A 24,399-nucleotide genomic window follows, 5' to 3' on the forward strand; every position below is an offset into this window, starting at 1 on the left:
AGCTATAGAACATGTTAATGGAAAAGTATTTAACTTGAAAACCAAAGGTCTCTCTGACCTTTGAACTATCTCAACCTGTTTTAAACCTAGTTTTTGAAAACTTATAGATGTTCTGAGCATGGAACATACTTTTTTTTAAAGTAATAATCAGACCTCCAAATTCATGAGTAACAATGCTTTTTGAAGATCAAATATTGATTTGCTGAAGATGTTGGCACAGGATCTTACAGTTTAGTATTCCGACTCTCAAAGCACTACTGAAGCGAAATGACATTTTCTTAATAACAGTGTAACAGGTATTTTTCACTCATTATTTACTACTTCATTGATATGTGAACATTGATATTTAAGGAAAAAAAGTTAGTTGTGCTGGAACCAACCCAACTTCAATACGTCCCTAGTTTTGAACACTGTAGCATATCATGTTAAGTCAAAACAGGGAGCTCTAGGGACCAGGCACATCTTTCCCTAAGCCTAAAGCAAGGAAAGGCTCTGTTTTCTATTTATTCTTGCTGACAAAACAAACACTAAGAAGTAGCAACATCACTGACCACAGTTAAAGCACAGGCAAAGATGTATTTAGCAGCAAGGACATCTTTCCAATGAAAATGCTATGCATTCCACAAAATCCTCAATACTTTCTTCTCATTTCGAACATAAGTTACACATATTGTAAAAGCCCTAAGATTGCAAAATCTGAAATAAAAATCCCAGATTCCTTAATTTACACATCAAACTACCAGCACTCCCTGTAAACTGGCTACATATGTCTGTCTTGCAGCTCTTCTTTTCACATTAGAGTTGTAAAATAAACCCTACCTGATTAAACCAAACTCCACAATTTTATCTTTAGTTCTATAGACATTTTAGCAGCAAGCATGCAAAACATTAGGCAGAAGAAAAATCTCTAATACTCCAGTAAGTTGCACATTTCATGACAGCTCTAAGAGAAAGAAAATAAGTTCTTGGAATGACAGAAAGAGTTCTGCAAATTTTTCTCCAAACTGTACAGCAAAGCAGTAAACTCTACATGACACATATATTGATCTAAAGCTTAGCACCCACACCCTTAAATTGCAGCCTCTATAATAACAGCTCAATTGACCAAGGCTCCTTTGCCACGGATACCATACCATTATGATGAGCGTTCTGGGTCTACTCATTTCATCGTCACTTTCCAGAGGCAAAATTTCATGGGATGGTTCCTCCTGCCGTCGTCTGCAAATGTGTGGACAGCTCCTCTGGACCACAGAGCGAAAAGCTTGAAGCAAAACAATGCTGGCAGTGCAGCCCATCGCTGCATCCTGGAGCCTACGGAATAACTTCTATGTTGATGCTATGTTTGAAAAACAGTGGCTCCTTGTCCCTGAAACAGCCTACGCTGCAGCTGCAGGCGGCTCACTCTCCAATCGCTTCCTTCAGCTCTGATCATCTGACCAGGGCCAAATAGCTTGGATGCAGAGATTGGAAAGATTGGATCCACGGAAACACACTCAAGAATATCACAGCATTTCTCCCTGAAAGTATTTCTCAATTCATTTTGAGAACATGTTTTCTGTTCATTACGACAACTGCTTGATTCCTGGGTCAGAAGTTTGACTCACTCAGACACATAAATAAAATCAGTCTTTTACAGATTAAATAACTGAACAACTGACTTCTCAGTGATGTTTTCCCCAAGGCAAATGAGCATCATTTTCAGAGCCGAAATGATTTGTTTTTTTAAAAAACTGTCAACACTTCCTGGAAGAAATTTTGCTCGCTACTTCATTAAGTGACAGGAGTAGTACTTGTCATAGCTCGTACGTTTCAGAAATGAAATTGGCTCCAATGAAATCAAGATGATTTTTTCTAAGCATGCATGCGTTAACCAAACCCACGTGAGTGAAACCAGTGTTCCCCAGTGATTTCCCTTCAACAACAGGGTTGTTCTGTTCCCACAAATGCAGTTCAACAGCTTGATACATTTTATATTTACATAGGCAGCTTGTCCGGTCGAAAATCTATTCCCGAGGTCACTCTGTGAGCTCTGCCAAGCTGACCTCTCAGAAAAAGCAGCTGCAAGGCATTTTCACATCCTACCGATAAGAAAGCCAAGGCTACAGGAAGGACTTGGAGGTCTTCGGGAGTTAATATTCCCTGCCTCCTACGACCCCAGTCACTTAAGGGAGAACTGAAGAGATGCTTAGAAATCACGTGCCCCAGCTGGAATAGCCTCAGGACTTAATGGTAGACTGAAAGAGAATAGCACAACAGGGGATGCTGGTGCTAAAAATATCTTACCGAAAATGGATTTTGCTTACACATGAGCAAACTATGAAATTCCCAGTAGAATTCTGAAGGTTGGGATCTTTCTTCCAAACTATTTCTTGCAGTGTAACTCTTGGAGATTTAAGAAAAACATGTTTTCTTCAGTCTCTGGTCTCCTTGATGTGCAAAGAGCTTTTAGGAAGTTTGGGGGAAGGCTTGTTAGGCTGTGAGGTGTGACCAACCCCAGCCCCAGCCTCAGCAAAGTTGCTTTCATGGAAGGATCTAGAATACTGTTTAATTAGGCATTAATTGCTTAGTAATCTGTCACAACACAGCATCATTTTAATTGGTATCTTTGCCAGAGAACAAAAACATGTTTTTTCTTTTTCCTTTTTTTTGCCCTGAAGAGGTACTGACTGCCAGGAGTTTTTCATTTCCCTCTCTTTTGAGTAAACATATTTTAGTGCTTCTGGAAAAAGAAGAAAAAAAATGCTAATGTTGCTGGCAAGTCCCCTAACTCCCTCTGGACCTCTGTCAGAGTGCCCGGCTGCTAATCTAAACCATTTTCTTTTTACCCCAAACAACTGGGGCATTTACCGATGAGAGGCTGCAATTTAGCCTGCCTGACCTATGCGTATTGAATATCTATATATAACACTGTCTGACAAAGCAAAGCAGGGCGGGGTGCCATGTTAAGGAAAGCATCCTCTGGGCTTGCCCTATGTCAGTGCCCACCTTCACCCTGATTTTCATACTCCCTGACAAACTCTCTCCAGCTCCTTCCTTAAATTCTCTTCACCTACTCTTGACCACTGAGCTCAGATGCAGCCATATGTCGATGATGTGAAATGCTCATTAAACCCACCAGCTCCACATGGAAACTCAACAGGGAGGCACACACCCCAGATATGCACCAAAGTGCTGGCATGGAAGATGAATTCCACACTCTAACCTGCTCTTTCATCCCTCTCTGTAATGCTGGCTAACTGGGTGAGTGCCCCTGCCTGCTGCATAGTGGGCATGGAGTACAGCCTACCTGCCCATGACCAGAGGCACAGCTTCCAGCCCTGGATGAGGAACTTGACCTCTGACATGGCTGGCGGGTCAGGGGAATAGATGTGCCTTTTAGCCAATCACAGTGCATTACTGGGTGGAGCAAGGGGCGGGGGAAGGGGAGAGTGGGGTACCAGAAGACACCCTCTTGCCCTCCCTTCCTTAACCTTTAAAAACTTGGAATTTGTGTGAAATAAACAGACATCCCTCACCAGTTTGTTTCGAAGTGGTCCTGTGGCCAGAGAACACCACTGCCTCACCCTCAGTGGCCTGGGCCCTGCTGGCAGGTTTAAACCCTGAGAGCTGGGGCCCAGCAGCGTGGCCTAGCAGCTAAAGTCCTCGCCTTGAACACCCCGGGATCCCATATGGGCGCCGGTTCTAATCCCGGCAGCTCCACTTCCCATCCAGCTCCCTGCTTGTGGCCTGGGAAAGCAGTTGAGGACGGCCCAATGCATTGGGACACTGCACCCGCGTGGGAGACCGAGAAGAGATTCCAGGTTCCCGGCTTCGGATCGGCGCACATCGGCCCGTTGCGGCTCACTTGGGGAGTGGATCATCGGACGGAAAATCTTCCTCTCTGTCTCTCCTCCTCTGCGTATATCTGGCTGTAATAAAATGAATAAATCTTAAAAAAAAAAAAAAAAACCCTGAGCGCTAACCTCTAGGGATACCTTTTGAAGTCAGATGGTTTGGCAGGTGCCACAGTTTAGGAGAACCAATGATATGCTTTCTAGATCTTAGAATCCCATTTCCATTTCTCTCCTGTTTGCCTCTGAGGAACTTATCGCGTATCCGGGAGCTGCTAAAGGACTCTCCATTTCTTTCTCTTTCTCCCTCTTTTTTCTTTTAACTTCTATTATCAAGTTGAGCAAATATCTAAGGTCTAGTTTATTTAGAATTTAACACATCTCAGTTTCCACATGGAGAAGAAAGAAAAAAGATGGGAAAAGGAAATAATAAGTTGGATATATTTTCCAGCTCATGAGTTTCAAGCGTGCAGTAAAGCTGCAACAAAGGGCTGGGCTCTGAGCTCTGTTTTCCACAGTAAACTAAGTCTGGGTTGGGGTGGGAAGGACACAGAATATCCTGATGAAATGAGGCCATGTTTACCCTCATGCTTAGTACACATGCACATCCATAGGAAATGTTAAGAACGTGAGATGTAACATCTTCAAAGGATGCCTGCTGCTTGTGACTGATCAAGAATATGAATCATAATAGTACTACTAATACCAACGGTGCATGGTGTTGTCCACAAATGATTTTTAAATCAGCCCTTTGCTTTCTTCTCTTTCTTCCCATTTCATGAGGCAGTAAGACAAATAGGTATTGCTTAGATCCTTATTTCACTGTCTTAGTTGAGAAAAGAATGCCACTAAGCATTTGAAGGCTCTATTTCCAAACAAGCATCAGGTACCCTTGGCCCCACTTCTCATCCAGCTCCCTGCTTTGTGGCCTGGGAAAGCAGATGAGGACAGCCCAAAACCTTGGGATCCTATACCTATGTGGGAGACCCGGAAGAGGCTCCTGGCTCCTGGCTTCAGATTGGCTCAGTTCCAGCCACTGTGGCCGCTTGGAGAACCATCGAATGGAAGATCTTCCTCTCTGTATATCTGCCTTCCCAATAAAAATAAATAAAATCTTTAATACACACACACACACACACGGTAGGTTTAAAAAGTTGATGGAAAATTATACCTTGAAACTCCACTTTCCACACTTTCAGAAGTTCCCCTGTTAGATCATGCTATTTACGACATAAAAATCCATCACTTTAGAAATACTAAATCATGCACAATGAAAAAGGTTTTGTGTACCTACATGTGGTAGCCATGTACAGATATGTAGTAGACTGGAGTTCATAGGAAATAGAGGGTGTAGGAACAACACTGACAAGCTACGGCTCATGAGAAAGACGAAAAAATGAATGAGTGAAGGCAAAGAAATTGCAAAGCTCTGTGTAGCAGCCCTTCAAACAAAAGGCCTCCTGTTCCTGCCTCAGGGACTGTTTACCCACCATCAGCTGCTCACCTCTTTTCAACCTGTCCTGCCAAGTGCATTAGCTCTTTAGAGTTATGAAGTTTCTTGGCCCTAGAATCATTTGACTTGGGACGTATATTTTCCTACCACTGGGGCAACACATCCAAAGATCTTTCTGCAATGGGCAAGGAAATGCATATTTAATTTAAATACATAATGCCAGTTGAAACTGTTGGACTTTCCCAGCTTTGCTAAATTATGTAACAGCTATATTTATAAACAGATATACCTAATATCTAATATGTCTCAAGATATCTAAGCCTATTTGATGGTGTTGAGTTACACTGGGCCTGGACACAGTGACCTGGAAGTTCAATCCACTGGGCCTGGACACAGTGACCTGGAAGTTTGGACACAGTGACCTGGAAGTTCAATCCATTTTCTTCTCCTTCAAAAGACCTGCTACACTCAAATCTTCTCTTACATAATGCCGATCTGTTCTTGGGGCAAGATTATCCGCCATGTTCTTTAAGGTGTCAGGAACCCTGAAAGCAACTACAGATGGCAAGAGTTTGTCTTGTGAAAACAAAGATAAGCTGCGATAAAATATTTTCACTTTAGAGATGAAATCTAACAAAATCAGCTTGAACTTTTAGAGACCCTAGATATGGCTTAGATTGGGTTCTTTGCCTTACAGTGCGCTTTGATTAACATTTTGAGATCTTTACAAGAAAAATATTATAATTTACTAATAGAAAGGTTGAGAATTTTAGACTAAACAGTTATGGGCTGAACTGTGTTCACCCTAAGTTCTAATGTTGAATCCCCAACCTCCACTATGGCCACATCTTCTTTTAAGACATTTGTTTCTTCATTTGAAAGTAAGAGAGAACAAGGAGGGACAGACACACAGACAGAGAAAGGTTCCCCTTGCTGGTTCACTGCCTAAAGTGGTCATGTCTGAGCCAAGATGATGTCAGGATCCAGGACCTTTATCTGGGTCTCCAGATGGGTGTCAGAGACTCCAGCTCTGGGCTATTTTCTGCTGCATTTCCCAGGCTATTAGTAGGGAGCTGGGGTGGAACCGCATCCAGGACACAAAGTGGAAGCCATGTGGGCTGCCCACGTTGCAGGGGGCAGTTTTACCCACTATATCATGATGTAGGCCCAACCACATCTTGAGATTAGGCCCTGCAGAAGTTAATTAGGTTTAAATGGAATCATAAGAATGGTGCCCTTATTTACTAGGACAGATGTCCTTATAGGAAAAGGAAGAGACACCAGGTCTCTCTCTCTCTCTCTCTCTCTCTCTCTCCATTTGCCCCAAAGAACCTCTTCCCCTGCCCCACCCCCCGCTCTGTGTCTCTCCTCCAGACATGCAATGAAGACACCATGTGGGACGTGGGACACAGCAACAAGGCAGTCATCCACAAGACAGCCTAGCCCCCCCCATGGTCTGGAAATTACAGCCTACAGAAAGTAAATTTCCATTCCTCAAACCACCAAGTCTGTGATTTTTTTTTATGGTGACTCTCAACAGAAAATCTTGCCTGGGGAAACCTCTAGTGAACCATCAACTCGCCAGAAAAAGGTTCTTAAGAGTCACATGTTGAGTTAACCCCATATCCTGTGCTTCCAGAGCAGAAAAGTCCAGGAGTCAGTGTGGAAGTTGCTTCTTACTGCAGCTGCATGTTCACTGTCCGAGTTCCCCGTACCTGGAGTCTGGAGGCCCTGCTCTCTAGTTCAAGACAAAATGGAGCATGCTACTTACCTCATTCATTCCCAAAACTCAACTGAGATGACAAAGGAGTGATTTAAAGGAACATAATTAATACGGAATAAGGGTGGTAGCTAGATTAGGGCCATGGGCTGGAAGTCATATCTCCCTTCCCGCTCCCCCTACCATGGAATCCTCCTGCCTGCCAGTCAAGAGCCCCCTCCCCAGGACATATTTCTCTTCACTTGGGAGGAAGTGACCCACTACAATTGACTATGGACATGTGAGTATGTGTGTGTGTGTGTGTTTACTTTCCCAACTTTTAAATAAACTTTATCACTTTGTGCACTCTGTGTGCGCCTATACTTAAAATGCTTTTAAGGAGAAGACAAGGACTAGTAATAACAATTAGAATCATCTCTCCTGCAACACACTGATTACATCAGGGAAGAGCTGGGACTCCCTCAACAGATGAGACTCTTGCAATATTTCTGAAGAGTGAGTGAAATCCCATCGATCAGGTGCCAGACAGGGGTTACTCAGTGCCCTTAGAGCTGAGAAGCAGAAAGAACAATCCAGTGACTGATGCCCCTTCCGGCCTTCACCCTTTTGTTGTCCGGCATCTCTGCTCAAGACAGTTGGGGTGTAAATCAGTTTGAATAGTAACCCAAGGCTTTTTGTTTTCATATCTTTGCATTTTAGAGTTCCTTTGTATCTGTTTCTCTTCATTTTCACTTAGTTATAGTGGGCTGCTCTTTATAGCCATCTTCCTCACATACTGACATGTACTGAGTTGTACAACGACTCACATTGGAAACATGCACACAGCTCTTTTGCTTGAAAAAGGCAGGCGTGATTGCTAAGCCCTTCTTCAGGTTGATTTTCATACCCTTGGCACTGGTGCAGCTCACAGCAGGTTATTCCTTTGCTGCTACATTCAGGTGCATCAGAAAATTATCTTTCATTGCTCTCTAAGCAAGCTTTCTACAGAGTATGAGGAAAATGCCAATGTTCCATTAATACCAAGCCTTACATTTGCGAGGTGTTTATGTTTGCATTCCTTCCAGCTCATAATACATCTTTCTTCTTCTTTCTTGGAGTTTGAATGAAGAAATGTATTTAGAAAGAAAGATTACCAAACAATCAAGGTCGAGGTTTTATGTTTGCTGATTTTATGAATAATAACTTGACAATGCCGTCATAGCAGTCTGTCAATAGAAAAACTTGAGAATTTTCTTTGTTTTAAGTTAATGAATTTCATTTTCTATGGTAGATACCTGAAGGCTTTGGTCTTAAACATTTTGTTTTATTTATTTGTTTATATAAAGGGAATGAATTTCATGTATTTTTACCTTCCTTATTTTTGTAGAGGGTCACCATTAAGTAAAGGATCAAGAAACAAACGCCATGATTTAATGTGAGTCTCTCATTGCATTGTGACTTTGAACAAACATATAAAGCTTCAATTCCTCCTCTGTTGAGTGAATGGGCATTGATGAGGCACCAACTTCTACATTATGTGTGAGGCTCAGTATCAGACACACAGCTATTACTGAAAGAGAGAGCAAGCATGGACTTCCATACATCGCCCATTTCTTCTTTGCCCCCTCAATAATTCTTCCTTGTCCAAGGATACAGAATGTTCCTGGGTGATAAGGAAGCTAGGTGTGTGGGACATGCCTGCACTATGCTTGGAAGTTACTTTCCTAGATGAGCGTGCATGAGTTTCGAAACCACAGCCCTGTCCTTTTCCATGAGCAAGCAAGCATTTAAACAATACAACAACACTTCACTTATCATCAGGTCATTGATTTGCAGCTTCAGTTATTCTGATCACAGTAAAATCCTGGAAAGATTTTACTCCCACAGTGCCAGAGGCGATGGCATACAATTCCTCTTACAGAGCTTATGGAAGTGACTCGGAGAAGAAGCCCTCCTACAGCTCCCATCTGCATCATTGCCTTGTGCAAGATTCTGAAGATCTTGCCAAGCTAAGCTTGTAGTAGCTTTCGGCCAGAAGTAAGGTAATTCTGACCTTCCCTGACATTTTAAGAATACAGAGTCGATTAGAACCGGGAGGAGGATGTCCCTGTAGAAAGCAGGTGTGTTGACAACTTCTTCTAGGAACTCTAGTGAGGTCACTTATTGTTTCAGTTACCTGAGACTCAGCAACCAGATGGTGCCTAGGACCAAGTATGTGGGTGTAGGCATGAAGGTATATTATTTCAGCCTGATACCTAAGAAGTGATTCAGAGTAACAAACATGAGCTCTGGCTTTGAAGAGACCTGAGTATGAAACCAACTTGAGTTGACATGGTATACCACTTTAATTCTATAAGCCTTATTTTCCTCAGTTGTCCAATGAAAATAAGATGAATTCTTTTGTAGAATTTTTGTTACGAAGACATTTATAAAACATTGACATGTAGCACAAAATGTTGGCAAAAACTGTACACCTGTTACCATCATTATTGTAAATAAGTGCTCAAAGGGGTAACTAATAATTCCATAAATCAAGGTTTCGTGAATACAGGCATGTGTAAGCAGTTACTCCAGCAAAAGAGAAAGCCTTGGTGGCAGAAGAAAATGGCAAGATGAAGGATCACTCCTCTTCACCAGCCAGTGGCCTTGTGCTCATGACTGAGTCAGGCCAACTTAGAGGTAGAAGCCATCCACAAAGGGAAGGAATGGGGACAGACATTTTGATAAAAATAAGATTTCTTAAAAAAATCAATACCCACTTGATCTGATACTAATCCACGTTGCGGGCTGTAAAGTTAGCCTAAAGTGCACAATATTCTGGTCTTGTCTAATTGTGAGTGCTCCAATGACATTGACGCATCCAGCAAAGCTACATTACATCCACTGGCCAGAGTTTATGGACAAAGATAATCCATGAAGGATTCTACATGAAGTTTTAACCAATGATTATTTTTAATTTCCGAAAAGTACGTGGTTAAACTGAGTCATTATGTTCACAAGTTAGCTGGGTGAAAACTGTCCTCAGATGATAGGAAGAAATAAGCTATTAACTGTACTTTCACTACTTGTTCTGTTTTGTTTTCCATGTTCGGTTTCCACTTTTGAATTGTGGCAGGAACTAGCCACCCACATCCTAAGCATTCCAAGTTAAATCTAGTTTACAATAATCACAAATTGCTTTCCAAACACGAAAATGACAGTCTTTAAAGTCATTTACAAATGTTCTTTCCAAATCATTTGGAAAGATGAAAAGGATGATGTCAACCTCCCCAGCTTTGCCAGGACTCAGGGGAGTAGCCCCCGCACATCGTTTGGGTGTGGACACAAAGCACCCAGCTCCAGGCTTTTGAAAGGAAATGAGGATAGGCCAAGGCTTAAATCCTTCAGGAATAAAACAGGCAGGGAGGCAGACAAAGGATGCACTTGATAAGATACTGTGGAGCTTCTCTTGAAAGCTTAAACTGCAGGAAGTAGCTTCTTCAAGGTTTTGCTTCTATTTCCTCCAATTCAAAGAGGACATAATGTCCAGTCCTTCCCCTTCTGTGCTGTGCTGGAAATGAGTGGAGAGGGCTTTGTTGCTGAAACTATCAGAACGTCACAGAGTCTTGCCAGCTCTCCATTTGTCCGTAAAATCAGAGTAAGGAAGGGGCTGGTGTTGCGAGCCAGCTGCCTTTAAGGAGGTCTGTGTCTGCAGCACTGTCCCCCACCAGTCCTGGCTGCTCCTGCTGTGAGCTTCCTGCGGACTCACCCAGGAAGGCAGCAGGAGCCTTCCCAGTGCTTGGGTCCCTGCCACCCCTGAGTGGGAGCAGGGCGGAGCTGGGCACATCCGGCCTTAGTTTCACCTTGGCTGCAGTCTTTTGAGAGTGAACCAGTGATGGAAGACATTCTCTCTTTTTCTCTCTCTTTCACCCTCTCCCCAACCATGCAACTTTGCCTTTCAAATCATTCTAAAAAGCCTTAAAAACAATTACAAAATTGGAACCGTTGATCTCAGATCCCTTCCAAGATCCACTGTTTTATCTAATGCCAATATTCATACAAAACACCAGGACCACGGTGTGGAGAGGGCTAAAGAGAAGAAGCGTTTCTTCTCTATTCCAAAGTATTTCTACCATTATACACATACATTTAATGTGTGGTGTCTTCCCTTATTGCTGTAACTTTTTAAAAAATATGAACTAATTCCATTATGAGGATGAAAATGTCACTACCGTAACTTTCTCTGATTTGTATTTTTTTTCCTATTTTTAAGTGACACATAGTACATATTTATAGATATGGTGTGACATTTCAATACGTGTGTACAATGGCTGGTGATGAGATCCACATAGCCAGCTTTTTTCACTTTGAGAACAGACACAATTACTGTCAGCCACAGTTACCACATCATGGGACATGAGGAGTGTTTTTGTTGTTGCTCCCCCTATCCAATTGCGCACCTGTATCCATTAACATCCTCTGAGCATTTCCTCCTCCATACCCCACAAATGCATCTTCAGGACTAGGGTGACTGCTATAAGCAACACTTAGAAGAGAGCAGCACTTTGAAGAGATGAAGTAAAAGAGGGAATTAGGCCATTGAAGGAGGTCTAACCCTAAAGCATATTTTTTAACTTGGAAATGGGGTCATTGTTAAGTCAGAAGGGAGCTTGTCTAATCCTATCTTATATCCAACCTGGTAAGCAGAGCTAGCACCCTAACTTTACAGTGCAGACAGCAATGCCCCATGGAGCAGACCGGTGGAGGACAGGAAGACCCATCGGTTTCTGAGTGGAGTTCATCACTTTTCTGTCCCTAGATCTGAACTCATGAATAGATAGGAATAACTGTTCATGAATAACTTTTTAAAATTTATTTCAATAATGATAAAATAGGGATAATGATGATTTCTTACAGATGATTCTTACAGGATGATGATATGAAAATTACTTAACTCAAACAAAGTCCTTAGCAAAGTACCTGGGAATCAACAGAAAGAAATGCTGTTATTTCTGAGTGAGCCCTGGAACACAGCTCACAGTCACACAAGGGAGTCAGGCAGGACTCTAACAGCACTGGGTGCACCAGCTCTTAGGGAACAACACAAAATCTCCCAGCATCTTAGACTAAGGTAGAATACAGGTGTTGGCCCTTCACCCAAAGTATTGTTATCCTGTTTTCAAGAGCAGAAGACTCATTTAACAAGGAAATGGAACTAATTTTTTTTAAACACACATATATATATTTTTATTTGAAAGGCAGATTTACAAAGAGAAGAAGAGTCAGAGAGAGCAATCTTCCATCTGCTGGTTCACTCCGCAAGTGGTCACAATGAGCGGAAGTGAGACAATCTAAAGCCGAGAGGTTCTTCCAGGTCTCCCAGGTGGGTGCAAGAGCCCAAAGAATTGGACCCTCTTCTGCTGCCTACCCAGGCTGTAAGCAGGGGGCTGGATCAGAAGTGGAACATCTGGTAGACAAACTGGCGCACATATCAGACCTGCAGTGTCAGCACTGCAGGTGAATTATTAGCTTGATATGCCACCATGCCAGCCCCTGGAACTCAATTTTGACTGTGGAAAGTCTCTCCCCTTATTCCCACTTCCCAGGCATACTCTGTCCCCACCTCTACTTAGACACATGAGGAAACTGCCAGGGTGGGGGGGTGGGGGTTAATGTGCAACTCACATGCAGATATTGACCAAGACTATCAGATCATGTCAGCCACCATGCTAGCGTCGCTGCTACCGCGACAACCCCTGACACCTGGCCACACACAGTATTTCCCAAATTCAAGTGCACATGCTCATAGGGATCACGATGAGCTCTCAAAGGGAATGCAAAGGAACCTAATATAACTATACCACGGCTCTACTCCTCACCCAGTTCAGGGAGAAAAAGAAGGAAGCTCTTACACATGAGCTCTGGATACTAAAAGCACCTACAATAAACAGCAAGGCCCCTACTTGAACTTAACCATTTGTCATTCAATAAAAATCTCATTGAGCTTTCAATATCAAACCGCTCAAGTATTCTAAAAATAACTTTACATCTCCCTACTAGTCAAGCGAGCATTTATTTATCTCCTCCATCACTGTCACCCACAGTACCATCCCAGCCTCCATCTTGCATCCGCAGGCAGCCACAGCACAGCTTGGTGCGCACTGCAGGTGGGGAAGAGGGCGAAAGAAGATAAGCTTCCCAGGGTGAGACAAAATGTCGGTATTAAAATGGTAGAAAACAAATCACACTGAACTCCATACATATGTACAATTATGTGTTCATTGAAAAAAGAACTTTTTAAAATCTGGAAATGACAACAGCTAATGAATCCTACACTAGAAGGAGACCAGTCCCATGAGTCCTGGCACAGTGGTTCACATGCTGGCACCATGGGGCCTTGGATAGTATGTGTGATGACAGAGCAGGGACGAAACCACACAGCATCACAGCTGTGAACTGTGGAAAGCGAGTATCCTAACAGTTAGGATGCCTTTAGAGCTGCCTGTCCAAGCCAGGAAGCTTAGAATGTGAAAGAGGGTATTATTAGCAATCATGCTAAGACAAGGACTATAAATAGAAAGTATCCACAGGCAAGATGGGACACAAAGTCACCTTGCTAGTAATTCTCTTAGGGCTTTGAAAACTAAGAGTCGAGACATCCTTCAGCCAGGAGTTTCACGCAAAGGTGGCAATAAACGTTCGCTGCAGGACAAGGCCTTCCTTCCTGAGCAACCCAACACGGCGTGAAGCAGCCCTGCGTGGCTTTCCTCCTGGCTCCGCATGGAAAGCAGCCAGCTGCAGGGAGATCCATGTCGGCATGAGAGGAGATGCAAGACCCAGACATCGGGGGAAGCAGGAAGCGGAGATGCGGCTGAAGCAGGAAGGCAAAGATGAAGGTCAGGACACTGTCCTCCACGGAAGCTGGAGTGAAACACAGGAGCTGGACTCCACGCTCCGCTGCTCAGACTGTGAAGGCCAGAGAGAGGTGGGAGGGATGCCACCCCAGCACGAAGCTGGGCCTTAAGATCTTAGATGCTCCGCACCTGTCAGCCCCCAGTCCTTGTCTCTAATTGCGAAATCAACCCTAAAACCACAAACTCATTTCCCAGTTCTCATCCACATGGTCTGTTTCCCATCAAATTTAGGTTTTCTTTTGGGACTTGCTACGTAAATCAGCTTTGCTTTGCCTCCGTACTCTTTTGTAAAAAAAAAAAATGCTTATTTATTCATTTTAAAGGCAGGGAAACAGGTAGGCAAAGGAGGGGGATGAGAAGAGATATTCTCAATCCAAAGGTTTACTTTACCAGATTTCCACAAGAGGCCAGGCTGGCCCCGGGCTGAATGTAGGCCAAAGAGACTCCATCTGGGCCTCCCATGTGGGGATGAGGGACCCCGATACTTGGGCCACTCTCTGCTGCCTCTCAGGGGGAGCATCAGAAGGAGGCTGGATTGGAAGCAGAGGCATAACTCAAACCCAGACATATCAGTAGTGGAAATGGGCGTCTCCAGTGGCAGCTCAACCTCCTACACCACAAGGCCTGCCTGAGACTGTGCGGTTGTCTTGATTCCTTGGAGCACCTGCTATCAGATGCTGGTATAACCCTTTCCAGAGGCTGTTTCGTAGCCTTTCATAATGCAATCGGAGATTAGCACCTATATTGGAGGTGCCTTTTCATCTGCGACAGAAGAGAGGGGTCAGGGAGAAGCCCAAGAGGCAACCTTAGGGGTTTTCAGAAATTTCAAGGAAATAACTCGGCAAGGATTTTTAGCAAATTTGATGCCACAAATCCATTTTTGAAGTAGCCTCATATTTGCAAAGTCTGTCGCTTGATACAGTAGTTAGGTCACTTCACCAATCATGAACACAAGAATTGAGTCTAGAGCCACCAAGAAACCAGGAGGATCAGGGTAGAATCCACAAGAAGGGCCCCTGTCAGATATCCGTGGGGCCCAAACACTCAGCGGGGTTTCAGACCTGAAGATCAATTCCCAAAGAGAAGAACCATAAGTCAGAAGACAGAGCAGAGGGCCTCGGGGGAGGGCGGCAGAGGAGGTGGCCTGTGGGGGTGTGCACAGGGAGACAGGTGCACACTACCTGAGAAGGATGTGTCGCTGCAGCTGCCTCTTGACTGCTCTCCCCAGTGTAGGCTCCAAAACTCTGAGGTTACACCCGCTCAGACCTCCCAGGACGAGTGAACACATGCCAACTCCTGCCCCGACACCCTGGATACAGTCCTGGGACTGTCTATTTCACGGCACCCCAGGGCTCCCAGAGCTAGATGAACATAACCAGAGGAAGTTACTTATTTCCAATTCCGGATTAGAATTATGCCAATTACAAATGTTTTGTGTAGGGGTTCACCGTTGTGGCATTGGGTAAAGCCACCAGCTGTAGAACCACAGCCAATATTGGCACGTCCCAGCTGCTCCACTGCCAATCCAGCTCCCTGCTAAGAGCCTGGGGACAGCAGCAAGTCGGTCATCTGCTGTGTGAGGCAGCAGATGGAAGGCATCTCTCCCTCCCAAACAAACAAACAAGTGCATCTTCCAAAAAAAAAAAAAAACTCAGTTTATTTCTTTAGAACTTTGCCTCTCTTTCTGCTTCGCGAATCAGCATTAGCTGTGAGCGAATGAACACATAGCAAGCGAACAGGACTGAGCTGACTCATAGCATCTGTGCTTCCTCGGCTCAGCACCCTGGTGTCCTTGGGAATACGGCTGCTTTCTTGAAATGTTTACTGACACCCTGCCCACACGCTCCTTGGTGTCAGACATAAGGGAGGTTTCTCCCTTCCTTCCTCAGATCACCCCGTGTGCTCTCACCTCTTTCCAATCACTCCTCTCCCCTCTGCGGGTTCTTTCTTCAGCAGCATAAATGTTCCTCCCGCGTATAAAAGAAGTAAATCAAAACAAAACTTCTGTCAACCCCGAGCCTTCTTGTTTTGTTTGTTTGTTTGTTTGCCTGCCCTCATAGACAAATAACTGAAGTCACATACTTCCTCTTTCTCTCTTAATTCTCAGGCCAAGGTGGCTCTATGTAGACTCGTCATCCACGTGGCTCCCTCCAGCAGAGAATTACCAGGGGGCCGGTGGTGGTGCAGCACGATACTCTGCTGCTGGCAGCACCATCTATGGACACTGCTTGGTGTTCTGACTGTTCCCACTTCCAATCCAGTGCTCTGCTGTGGGCCTGGAGAGCAGAGGGAGATGGCCTAAGCCCTTAGGATTCTGCACCCATGTGGTGGACTCCTGGCTCCTCGTTTTGGATCATCTCCACTCTGGCCACTTCAGCCTTTTGAGGAATGAATCAGCAGATAGAAGACCTCTCTCTTTCTGTTTCTTCTCCCTCTTTAAATTCTGGGTTTCAAATAAAAATAAATCTTACAAAAGTCGCTAATGAGTTTCTGGCAAGACAATCATCTACATTATGGACAAAGAGTGGATTCTCACCCGTGTGCTGCTGTCTCAACATAAGTGTTGTCCTTGACATCTTTTATTGAGACAATGCATACTTTTTTTAAAAAAGTATTTATTTCTTATTGGAAAGTCAGATATATAAGAGAGGAGGGGAGACAGAGAGGAAGAGCTTCCATCTGCTGATTCACTCCCCAAGTGGCCTCAACGGCCAGACCTCAGCTGATCCAAAGCCAGGAGCCTGGTGCCTCTTCCAGATCTCCCATGTGAGTACAGGGTCCCAAGGCTTTGGGCTGTCCTCGACTGCTTTCCCAGGCCACAAGCAGGGAGCTGGATGGGAAGTGGAGCCGCTGGGATTAGAACCAGCGCCTGTATGGTTTCCTGGCACATGCAAGCGAGGACTTCAGCCACTAGGCTACCACAATGGGCCTGCGACAACATATATTCAATGCACATTGTCATCAAAGGCTTAATCAACTAAATAAAGAGATCAACAGGTAAGCCTACTCTAGTTCGGCACCAATCCAGGCAAGGGTTGTAAGCAATAACCAAGTGGAAGATAACCATTTCAGCCATATTGAGTGAATTTTAAGATGATCACAGAACATCAAAATGTTCTGACAGCTGTAGGACATTCCTGACCACTGGTTTGACAACATTAAAAAAGGTGTGAGAAAAATATATTTGCAGCAATATTGATACACAGGCGTTTCTTTTTGTTTGATTTTCTTCTTTTCTAAATTTTAGCTCCCTTACATAAGGGAGAACAAATGGTGTTTGTTGCTCTGTCTCTGGCTTATTTCCTTCAATCGGATGTCCTCCAGTTGCATCCATTCTGTTGCAAACGACTGAATTTCACTCATTCTTATAGATGAGGAACAGTCCATTGTACATAATATACACTTCTACATCATATTTTCTTTATCCACTCATCTGTTATTGGACACCTTGGTTGATGTCATGTTTTGTTTATTGGGGAAAAGTGCTGTTAGGAGTATGTTGATACAATTCTCTTTGTTCATCTCTTTTGGCGATGTACCCAGTAGTGGAATTGCAATATCGTATGACAAGTCTATTTCTAGTTTTCCATAGTGGTTACACTAATTACAGTGTCACCAAGAGTGGGTAAGTATTCACCTTTCTCCATTTCCTCATCAGCATTTGTTGGCTTTTGACATCTTGTTCATGGGCTGAAACTTCCCGGGAGCACCATCTTCGCGGTTGCTGGAGCACTCTTATCCCAGGAGGGAAAGTGTGGCTGCAGGGCTGTCGGTAGGTCTCCTTCTACTGCTTTATGTAGCGAAGCAGTGCTTGCTGCCAGCCTGCATTCAGGGCCATCCCAGACCCTTGGTAGACAGCAGTGAACACCGAGTCACAGAGACCTCCATGTCTTGGAGTTACATTGTGTGTGAATCACAAAGTATGACTTACTTTTGTGAAGTATCCATAAACACTGTAATACTATAATGTCTTGATGAATTCTTTGGTCAGCAATGGAAATTGTGTGGTTTAATCTCTATAATTTCAGATAAAGCTCAAAGATCAACTGTTTCCAGGTCCTCATCCTGAGAATTACAAGTTGGCAGTATGCCACATAAATACTCAAACTTATCCAGTTGCAAGTCAAGTATTTAGAATAGATCAGCAGTTGGTTAAAATATTTATTACCTGACATGCAGTGGGACCTCCTGTTCAACTTTTGAACTGCTTCAATCTAACGGCCGTATCTGTCGAATGGACAAGTGCCCATATTTCAGAAATTGATGGCTTATCCAAAGGAGAGAGATGCAATGTTCAACTCCTACACCTTTTAAGTGCCCCCTCACCCCCCAAAAAGATCTGGTCTCAAGGAGGAGATTTATGACGAGCCTTTTGAAACCCCCTAAGTTACAGCTTATCCTTTCCAAAAACAGCATTAAAGTCACTCATGTCACTCACACACACACACTCACACACACACCTTTACACATCACGTACAGGACCTCCACCCCACTGTTAGTTTGTCATGGTTGGCATGGCTTGTTTCTAAGGACACAGGAAAGGACCAGGATCCGTGGAGAGCTCCTCCGAGTTAGAAATCCGTGTGCTGTGTATCTGTCCTTCACATGATTCTGCTTCATGTGTGTGGAAGCCCAAGATGTGAGTGTGTTTGCAAGGAAACCAGCACCACGTCGTGCGCTGAGCCCACCCTCTGCACAGCTCAATAAACGGAGCAGCATGCGTGCTGTCAGAAGGCCGGCAGAACCTGAGCACGGTCACTGTCAGGGGTGACTGCGTCATTAGCAGAGCAGGGTGAAAGCACACAGAAGCGTAGCTCGGAAAGGCTACCTCCAACAGTGGCAAGCTATTGTTACAAAGAAAACCAATCAGCCGAGACTGCTGTGTTACCCTGACTGATGCTGTGTTAGAGTTGGCCCTCTGATCAGCCGAGACTGCTGTGTTACCCTGACTGATGCTGTGTTAGAGTTGGCCCTCTGATCAGCCGAGACTGCTGTGTTACCCTGACTGATGCTGTGTTAGAGTTGGCCCTCTGATCAGCCGAGACTGCTGTATTACCCTGACTGATGCTGTGTTAGAGTTGGCCCTCTGATAGGAACAGTCTGATTATAAGTGTTGACTTACTCCCATCTCCATCTACACTGCTCCATCAATACATACTTGAATGGGTACAGACAAAAATCAATCCATGGGAAATATGGGTAGTAATATTATCAATAATCTTATTTGTATTCTTAATATTACTACACTTTTATCTGAGACTGATGATCTAGAAATAGCTACAATAATAGACCTTTTATGTAAACTATGCTGTGACTTAATAAGGGATATAGTATGTATGTTGGAACTCTTGAACAGAAGTGACTCCATCTTCCTAGACTACTGGTGAAATGGAGTCACCTCTCATATCACTCCTGTCAAGAAGCTCTAATGCAAGTAAACATGTTAAAAAAACAAGTTCTGGTAAAAACGATAAAAGAAGAAAAATATGTTTTGACAAAAATGTAAAAAAAAACATGTTTTGCAGAATTAAGAAAAAGCAAGAGTGTTACTGATAGATAAGTTATAACCAATTAAAAATAAGTAAACATGTTTGTGAAAGTGAAAGTAACCAATGAAAATACTTTATAAACAAGTAATAACCAACCAAAAACATTGTAAACAACTAATGGCTTGACCCCCTGAATTGTATATAAACCCATGCCTTGGTCCCAGTCACCTGAAGCCTGTAGGCTCCCACTAGATCGGAGCCAAACCCCCTTTGGCTTCCACCCGAAGGCAACAGGCTCCCACCAGACCGGAGCCAACCTGTTGGGCTTTCACAGAAGCTAGCAGGCTCTCACCAGACCAGAGCCAACGCCCAGCAGGCTTCCACGACAGATAAGCTAAGAAGCGCTCTTGGTGGCTTCCCCCATCCTGTTTGGTGTGTGCTCGCCTGAATAAAGCTCTGATTGCAAGCATACATTCTCTCGACTGGTGGCGTTGTTTGACCGGGCTCGGTGTTCCGACACCCTCTCAAAGGGTGAGTGTTGTCTTGTATCGATTTGGGGCAGTCAAGGTATCATGGGCCGGGGTATCTTAGCAAGCATTTCAAAGCTATTGGTTAAGTCAGAGCAGGAGTAATTAGTGGTAGTCTGGTGAGATTTCAGAACTTTCAAAAAGTTCATAGAAAAACAAAATAAAAGAAATATAAGTTGTGGTGAAAAAAACTGAAATTCATGTAGTTTTCTCATATTTTTCATACATTTTCTGAAAACATATTTACCAACACGCGTATAGCAAGTCAGTAGGGATTTTTTGTTAAGTCACGAGTGGAAAACAGACTCCTTAAAACAGAATTCCATTCGAGAACTGTAGCAGGGTGGTGACTGTCCATTCAAGGTGCTATATCAGATATCATATCTGAGGTGTATTTGTCACAGTTTCCAAAGCTTGAAGTCCCAGATCAAAGTGCTGGCAGATTCAGTCTGTGGGGACGACCCCGCCTTCCTGCTGTGGCTTCCCGTGCTGGAGGGGCTGCCTGTTCATGACTGCCACGCCCTCGTGGCCCAGTCACCTTCAAAAAGGCCCTACACTTTACAACCAACACTTCCACAGATAAACTTACAGGCACACAAACCATTACAGCACAGCAGACAGACACGGGCTGTTAATTCAGGCCAGAGGTGAAAGTGCGGCTCCCTCAGGGCCAGGTGCCTGAGACGCGCGGTGAAGGATGCGTGAAGGATGCGTGAAGGATGCATGAGGAACACCTGGGATGGAAAGTGAAGCGTTTCCAACAGGAGAGTCCGCGTGGCCTCCGAAGGAGTCTGAGGCAGTTGCCCCTTCTCCACCAGTTGCTGAAATTTCTGGCGATTTTACCCCTCAGTGCCGCCCCCTAGTGTCCACTGTGATGAGAGTCCTGAAGTACAAACATTGATCCTTTTTGGCCTACCCCCAGGGAACAATGAACTGTCATTCTCAGTATCATTTGGGGGTGGCACCATTTCCAGGTTTCTACATGCTGAATAAAATTAAGCACATAGCAAGAATCGCAGTAACAACACAAACCTGTCTACAGGAATTGAAGCGGAATCTGCTTCTCGGGGGCTTTTATTCACGGTCATGCCATCCGTTTCTTTGGTTTCAGTGTTTGACATTTGGCCAGACGTTAAGTTTTCTTTAATTTCTGAGGCTACTGAGACACCAGAAGTGTTTCTGTGAGTTCTCAGAACAGTGTCACAACAGCTACACCATGCATGCCAGGCCTTGATGACAAGCTTAGCAGCTAGTTCTGCACATCCACACATGCAGAAGGAAAAAGTTAGGTGCAGCCTCTCAGTACCCACGGCCTCCACCAAGGAGCACAACGCTGGCACACGCACGAACTGCAGAAGAGGCAGCGGGGACTCCTTCACGGTGGCTGCTCTGAGGTGCGCAGGTCTGAGTTCACAAATGGCAAGGGGACACGTTGAGCGACAAATTCCAGCTTTGATAGTGGAGGAGATTTAAGAACGTCTCGTATTTTAGTTAATTTTTTTAAAAAGTATTTGTTTGAAAGATGGAGAGGCATGAGAGAAACCTTTCCATCCACTGGTAAGCAGCCGCCAGATCTGGGGCAGGCTGAAGCCACAAGCCTGGCTGCCACACGGATGGGTGAAGCCCAGGCAGTCGGGCCAACCTCTCCTGCATCCCCAGGCGCATTAGCAGGCAGCAGCATAGGAAGTGGATCCGCTTGGTGAACTGAACAAGCACTACAACACGGGATGCGAGTATCACAATTGGCAACCTAGCCTGGGGCACCACAAGACCAGCCTCACAGCAGATTTTTGAATGAACAAATTCAAGGACAGCTTGAGTTCACCAGTGGAGCACCTGGGGTCCTTTTCTGTCAATCCACCAAGGAATCATATTTTAGGAACAGAAATCTATCTCATCATGTGGCTGAGCCAATTAGGATTAAAGACAGAAGCAAAAATGCACAACTCTGATATGAGGCTTCCCTGAGTTTGTGGAGATCACCTTTACACAAATGAATCTAACATGCAAGAACACAGCTGGCTTGCTTTAATGTCAAATGAAAAGAACGTCTTGGTTCCATATTTTATAAAGTTGTTCACTTTTTTCACATGTATTTTTTAATTGCAAGTGGATATTCTAAAATTATTTATTTGGAAGCGTGACACACATGCAGAGAGAGAGAGAGAGAGAGAGAGAGAGAGAGATCTTTTTCCCTCACTTGGGTTCACTCCCCAAATAACCACAAGCATCAAAACCAGTACCCAGGATCTTCATCCAGGTGTGCCACAAGGGTGGAGAGGTCTAAACCCTTGGCCCATCCTCTATTGCTTTTCCCAGGTGTTTAATAGGGAGCTGAATTAGAAACAGAACAGCTGGGACATGAAGTGGTGCCTGGATGTGGGCATTCCAGGCAGCAGCATTAACTGCTATGCCACGGCACTGGGCCCAACGGCCATTCTATTTTCTAAAGCCATCAGAGATATTGTCTCTTTATTGTTCTAGTATGTACATTCACACTGAAAAATAAGGCCAATGATTGCATAACTGTTCTGGGGACAGAGACCATCCTTTGTCCGTGTGAGCTTCTTAAAGAGCACTGGAGCATCCTGTCTGCACCACAGGTACAATCAGAACAGAACCCACTGTGACGTGCAGTGAACTGAAAGAAAATATTGCAACGACAGAAGCAAAGAAACACTTCATAATCATAAAAACAATGAGCAAACATTTCTTGGGCTTGTCCTCTCTGCTCAGTATTTCCTTATTTAATGTGTGAGGGAAGCAGGGGTCACACCTGGCCCCTCCAAGTCCCCTCCACCCCCCAAAGATATGTCCGCCACTAACCTCTGGAACACTGGACGGTGATTTTCTTTGCGGAAAAGATCTTTGCAGATAGGAGTCTCAGGATGAGATCATCTCGCAATTACATGTCCCAAATCCAATGACAAGTGTCCTGCACGAGACACAAGGGGGGAGGCACAACGAGAAGAGGAGGAGATGGGGAGAACAGATGGAGGTGGAGGTGGACGAGTCACACGGTCACTGCTCCTGGAACATGGAGCCACTGAGGACAGGAAAAGGTAGCAGAGCAGGGTCTCCCCTTTGAGACTTCCGAGGGGAGGCTGTGGGCCTGCTGGCTTCACTGATTTGTGCCCGAGGTACTGTTTCATCCTTGCAAGCCTTAGTCTGTGATCTTTGTTAGGTTAGCCCCAGGAAACAAATGTGCCCTCATTTTTAAGTTGAGAAACCTGAAGGTTAAGAGATTGAATGACTACTCAGGTAGCATTACTACATGGGCAGCCATGTTGGAACTGGTATGTTCCAGACTCAGGACTCTGTGCGCCAAGAGTCAAGTCACTTGTCAGCCTGGCATTCGGGGAGCACCTGCTCTCCTTAATACACAATCATGGGCACCCACGCATACTGCTGTGGGCTTCACACTAGCCTCATCCCAGCTGCCTCCTGCCGCCAGATCAATGGAAGAGCCATCAGAGTCTGTATCAGCAATTCAGTCCACGTGTGGCCCGGCTTCCTGACCAGGGCCGAGGCAGAGCTATGGATGGCCTCCAAAGAGCCTGCTTTGCTCTCGACTCATTAAGTATGATTGCACTCACACAGGGCAATAATGCAATGGAGAATGAACATGGAATTAAATCTACAACGAGCCTGAGATCAATCAAACCCTTCATGAAACTAATTTTAGAAAAGAGGTCATCAGATATTTAGAGTCAATCTGGGATGGAATCGAGAAGTAGGATCTCATGTCCTCTTCAGAAAACCCCTTTGCATCATGGGACAGAGATGTTATCATCTCCCATAGGAGCAGTACAAGCGCCTGCACATCACATTTGATATTATCTAAGGATATATATGAAACTGCTTGAAAGAATCCTGAATGCAGGAAGTGACATGCATTTAACTTTGCAGAAAAGTTACTAATATGTTTTTGAAGGGAGAATGGTAGGGACATCTTGCAGGTAGTGCAAATACAATACATGTACTTTTAACATTTGATTGACTTGAATGTCATCTTCCTTTTTCTCCCAATTCTTTACTGGCTATTTTTAAAAGAGATTTCTTTATTTGAAATTCAGAGTTGCAATGGAATGTTGAGAGAGAGAGAGAGAGAGAGAGAGAGAGATCTTCTGTCCACTGGTTCACTCCCCAGCCAGCCACAGCAGCCATCGCCGGGCCAACTTGAAGTTAGGAGTCCGGAGCTTCATCGAGGTCTCTCACATGAGTGGCAGGGACCCAAACACCTGTGCCATCTTCCACTGCTTTTCACAGACCATCGGTAGGGAACTGGGTCAGACATGGAGTAGCTGAGACATGAACTGGTGTATATATGGGATGTCAGCACCACAAGGTGGTAGTTTGACATGCTATGCCACAACACCAGCTGCTCTTCCTAGACTATTTCCATACTTTCCATTTACTCAATCCTTAGCTTATGTAGCTTGGGTTAGTATAAAATCCCTTAGTTCTTCCCTCATTTCAACCTTGTTCTTTTTTCAGTCAAGTGAAAA

At 44.4% G+C, this 24,399-nt stretch overlaps 1 protein-coding gene across 7 annotated transcripts in view; it reads right to left on the minus strand.

Annotated features, from left to right (window-relative positions):
* DOCK10 (dedicator of cytokinesis 10) overlaps positions 1-24,399 on the minus strand; it is a 271,550-nt gene that overhangs the window by 202,822 nt on the left and 44,329 nt on the right. For 3 of the 7 annotated variants that reach the window (XR_009245507.1, XM_058665076.1, XM_058665075.1), the window contains exon 1: positions 1,134-1,591. The exons of 2 other annotated variants lie outside the window; for them this stretch is intronic. Coding sequence is in view for 3 of the 5 variants with exons in the window: in XM_058665076.1 (XP_058521059.1) it covers positions 1,134-1,295 (162 nt within the window). In the remaining 2 variants the exon portion in view is untranslated. Of the gene's footprint in view, positions 1-1,133; positions 1,592-24,399 lie in introns of those variants that run through there. 2 more of the 7 variants (XR_009245506.1, XM_036493320.2) reach the window with 1 other exon arrangement.

This window comes from Ochotona princeps, chromosome 5, assembly GCF_030435755.1.
Source record: "Ochotona princeps isolate mOchPri1 chromosome 5, mOchPri1.hap1, whole genome shotgun sequence".
Lineage (NCBI taxonomy): Eukaryota > Metazoa > Chordata > Mammalia > Lagomorpha > Ochotonidae > Ochotona > Ochotona princeps.